Source organism: Pundamilia nyererei, unplaced genomic scaffold (assembly GCF_000239375.1).
Source record: "Pundamilia nyererei isolate P.nyererei 1_Seehausen unplaced genomic scaffold, PunNye1.0 scaffold00057, whole genome shotgun sequence".
NCBI lineage: Eukaryota > Metazoa > Chordata > Actinopteri > Cichliformes > Cichlidae > Pundamilia > Pundamilia nyererei.
Window position 1 is genome coordinate 2,169,105 of NW_005187458.1, and position 3,631 is coordinate 2,172,735.

Sequence of the window (3,631 nt, forward strand, 5' to 3'; positions counted from 1 at the left end):
CTGCCTCTTGATAAAAATACTGATAAAATATATGAATTCATTATTATTTAATTATACTACTGACTAGCTAGTATCGTTTTGGTGAATAACAGGATTTTCCTACATGCTAATCTTAAATATAATAATCCAAATAAGTGCATCACAAGCTTTAGGGCCAGATTTAATAAACAGGGCAAATTAGCATCTGAGCACAATACCCAAATAGGTTAGTTTTAGTTAATAGATTTAGTTCTTAGTTTTGATGAATTAGCAGTAAATTGCACAAATGTACTAACACAAATGTTAGTACATTAGTTTGCATACTTGATTTAAATATTCTCCTCACAGAAATAGATATACAACATAGTCAGTCGCATAAAAATCCCGCCTCTTGCATTCAATTATGTCACTGTGCTCTCTTCATAATTACCAACAATATTTTTTTAAATGCCAAAAACCCGTTTGTGATGGTGCAATGTATTAGTAAACCTGGCCCTAATCTGTTCAGCAGCATGACTGTAAATAGGAAAGTCGATATGGTAGTCTTACCTCCTTCCATGTCATCAGTCCAGTTCCTGGAGCTGCTGGCTGGTGAGGAAGGTGAATGGTAATACTCCCCACCTGGACTATCAGCCTCTTCCTCTATAGAGCCAGACTTATGACGTTTACTCCTGAAGACACATAGAGAGATGCTCACACATTTAGGATCCTGGTTTCACTGAGCACCATGTGAGGAGATCAAGCATAGTCCAGTGTAAAAATGCATAAGGTAAGATTACTGTGAGGCCATAAGGACCTGTGTGTGGGCTGAAGTCAACTTGCTTTTTAGCAGCATTACTGTTTCCCGTTTCATTCAGAGACCCAAATCATTTACAATCCAACCCTGGCAGCCCATTTTCATTTAACCATTTCTGGGCCTTTCTGGCCTTTGCTGCATGTCTCCCCCCCCCTCTCTGCTTTCCTGTCAGTCTCAACTGTCACTATTAAATATTATTAATATTATTAAATAAAGCCAAAAAAGGGCAAGAATCAAAAAAACATTTCTGTAAACTATTGTGTACTGTTATCATGTCAGATAAATTCTGTAAAGAATAAGTGGAGTTTCTTACTTTTCCAACCATATACTGATTTTAGTCCGCACAATAACACGCTGCACACTTAATGTTCCTCCTAAGTGCAATTGATTTTCCAATGAATACTTGTTGCAAACTTAAGATGCCTAGTGAATAAAAACATTCAACTGGACACATTCTTTCATCTCCTGCTGAATTTGCAAGTCTGCCCACTTAGAAAGAAATGAACGGTTTCTCGTTTTTATGGCAGTTTTGTTCTGATGGAGAGCGACAGAACGTCAAACAGGAAAACACATTAAATAAAAGTTCTGAACGGATTTTCACGTCATTGTGAAAAAAGTATTTGATTCTCAAGAACAACATGACTTAGTACTTAGTGGATGAGTAAACCAGCAAGAATGGTAAATTGTCTGATTCTTATATAGCACGTGTCTACTCTTCCAGAGCACTCAGAGCGCTTTATACAAAATGCTACATTCACCCAATCGTACAAGCACTTTCTTCTATGCTTTTAAGTGCTTACTAACTAACGTTCACACACATTCATGCTCCGATGGATGCAAGAGCAACTTTGTCCAAGGACATTTGGCATGCCCACTGGGGTGAGTCAGGGATCGAAGCACCAACTGTCTTATCAGAAGATACCTCCTGAGCTACTTCTTACTGCTACATGCAGGAAGAAGTTTCTTGTATTTGGTTACCAGGTTTACACACATCTCAGGAGGGATTTCGGCCTACTCCTCTTCACACACTCTCTCTAAATCCTTTAGGTTTCTTGGCTGTTGCTTAGAAACTGGAAGCTTTAGCTTTCTCCACCTTAATGTGCTTCATCTCATCAACATCCTGGCTGAGAGAAGGAGGTTCTCATCCAAGATTTTATTGTGAAATCATCTTTAGCAGAAAAACAGGCCAAACTATGATGTTTCCAACTCTGTGTTTGATTGTGCGGATGATGTTCTTTGAGTCTCATTCAACGTTTCTCTGCCTCCAAACATGGCGGGTGGAGCTGATGTCAAAGAGGTCAAATCTGGTTTCATCTGACTGCAGCATTTTCTTCCAATCCTTCTTTGTAAGTGAGCAAACTTGCAAATTGTGCAGATATGTGTGTGTGATATGGCCGGGGAAATCAAAAGTTTGCCACAGACGTGTGTTTACCAGGCCTGAAAAGCTGACTAATTCTTCACTGTGACAAAGAAGAAATTCTGCCAGTCTTTCCTGTGGTAGTCGCTCATTTATTACTGCCTAACATTAACCCTTCAGCACAGATACAGGCTTGTCTGAGCTTTATCTTATTTTTGGCACAAATGTACTATAGAAAGTTTATTTTTGTATTGGGGTCAATGACTAAAGGTGTTTCTGTACCTACAGTGAAAAAAGTAAGAAAATAGTAAGAGAGCAAAGAGCAAAACATGGCCTTAAAGAAAGAGACTTTTGCTTGAATAAATTCTTAAAGCTACTTTATCCTATTAAATGTGATTTAAATGAGCAATTCAGAAAACTGTGCTCTCCAATAAAACAAAGGCTGAAGTGTTAGAAAGGTTAAACAAGGACAGGGAAACTAAAGCAGCAGTGGGCTAAACAAGATGATCATTGAGGTATTTTTCTCAGGGGTATCCTGCCATACCTCACAGCACTGTTTACATGAATCTTACTGCAAACAGACATCAGAGCCTACAGTAACTGCAGTCAGGGGATGAGTCTCTGTACCATTTCTTGGCTGCTCATCCTTCCCAGTGAATCCGTTTTAAAATAGACAGGATTATTGGACAAATGGATTCCCTACTTCCATCTTTTTTCCAAAGAATTAAAAAGGTAAACCTCAAAAACCTACAACGCTCACACATCACTTGTCATCACTTACACTTTTACAGTGTAAGTGTAAACCTCTACCTTGCAGAAGTGCAATTGCTCTAAATATTTATCAGCCACCTTCTATTCAAAAGTTTTTAAAGTTGAAAAGACTTATATTTCAGCAAGTCGGTCCAATCTTTTTGATAATATTTCTGAAAATTTTCAGTCGACTTTCAGTGCCCAGCCTTACCTGCAGGCATACATAAATGTACAGTACAGTACAGTATATGTACAGTATATAGGCATCATCCTTTATATGTCAAAAAATCTGACTGAGCAGCTTTAGGCATAGACCCATCTTATGCTCTCAGAGTACAGGCCTCCTGGTTGTCCCTTTATTATCTTTCTATGTATTTGTTTTCGTTCTCCTATATTTTAATGTGCACTTGCATTTTGCCTTTTATGTGCTTGAACATTCACCAGAAATTGAAGTCTCCATTTACAACCCTGTTTGTGTGTGCATGTTTAGGCATCTTTGTGAGGACAGAAAATTGTACAGTCCCTTATGGGGACAAAATGCAAACCCGCAGGTTTGAAGACATTTTTGAGGCTCAAAATGTGGTTTAAGTATCAGTGTTACAATTATGTTTAGGCATCCATTCTTCATGGTTAGGGCAAGCGGCTAGGGAAAGCATTATGTCAATTAGATGTGCTCACTAAGACATGAAAACGTGTGTGTGTGTGTGTGTGTGTGTGTGTGTGTGTGTGTGTGTGTGTGTGTGTGTGTG

At 38.6% G+C, this 3,631-nt stretch overlaps 1 protein-coding gene across 2 annotated transcripts in view; it reads right to left on the reverse strand.

Moving 5' to 3' along the window:
* nfic (nuclear factor I/C) overlaps positions 1-3,631 on the reverse strand; it is a 28,655-nt gene that overhangs the window by 7,248 nt on the left and 17,776 nt on the right. For both annotated transcript variants that reach the window (XM_005734254.1, XM_005734255.1), the window contains exon 8: positions 529-650. In XM_005734254.1, coding sequence (XP_005734311.1) covers positions 529-650 — 122 coding nt within the window. The remainder of the gene's footprint in view (positions 1-528; positions 651-3,631) is intronic.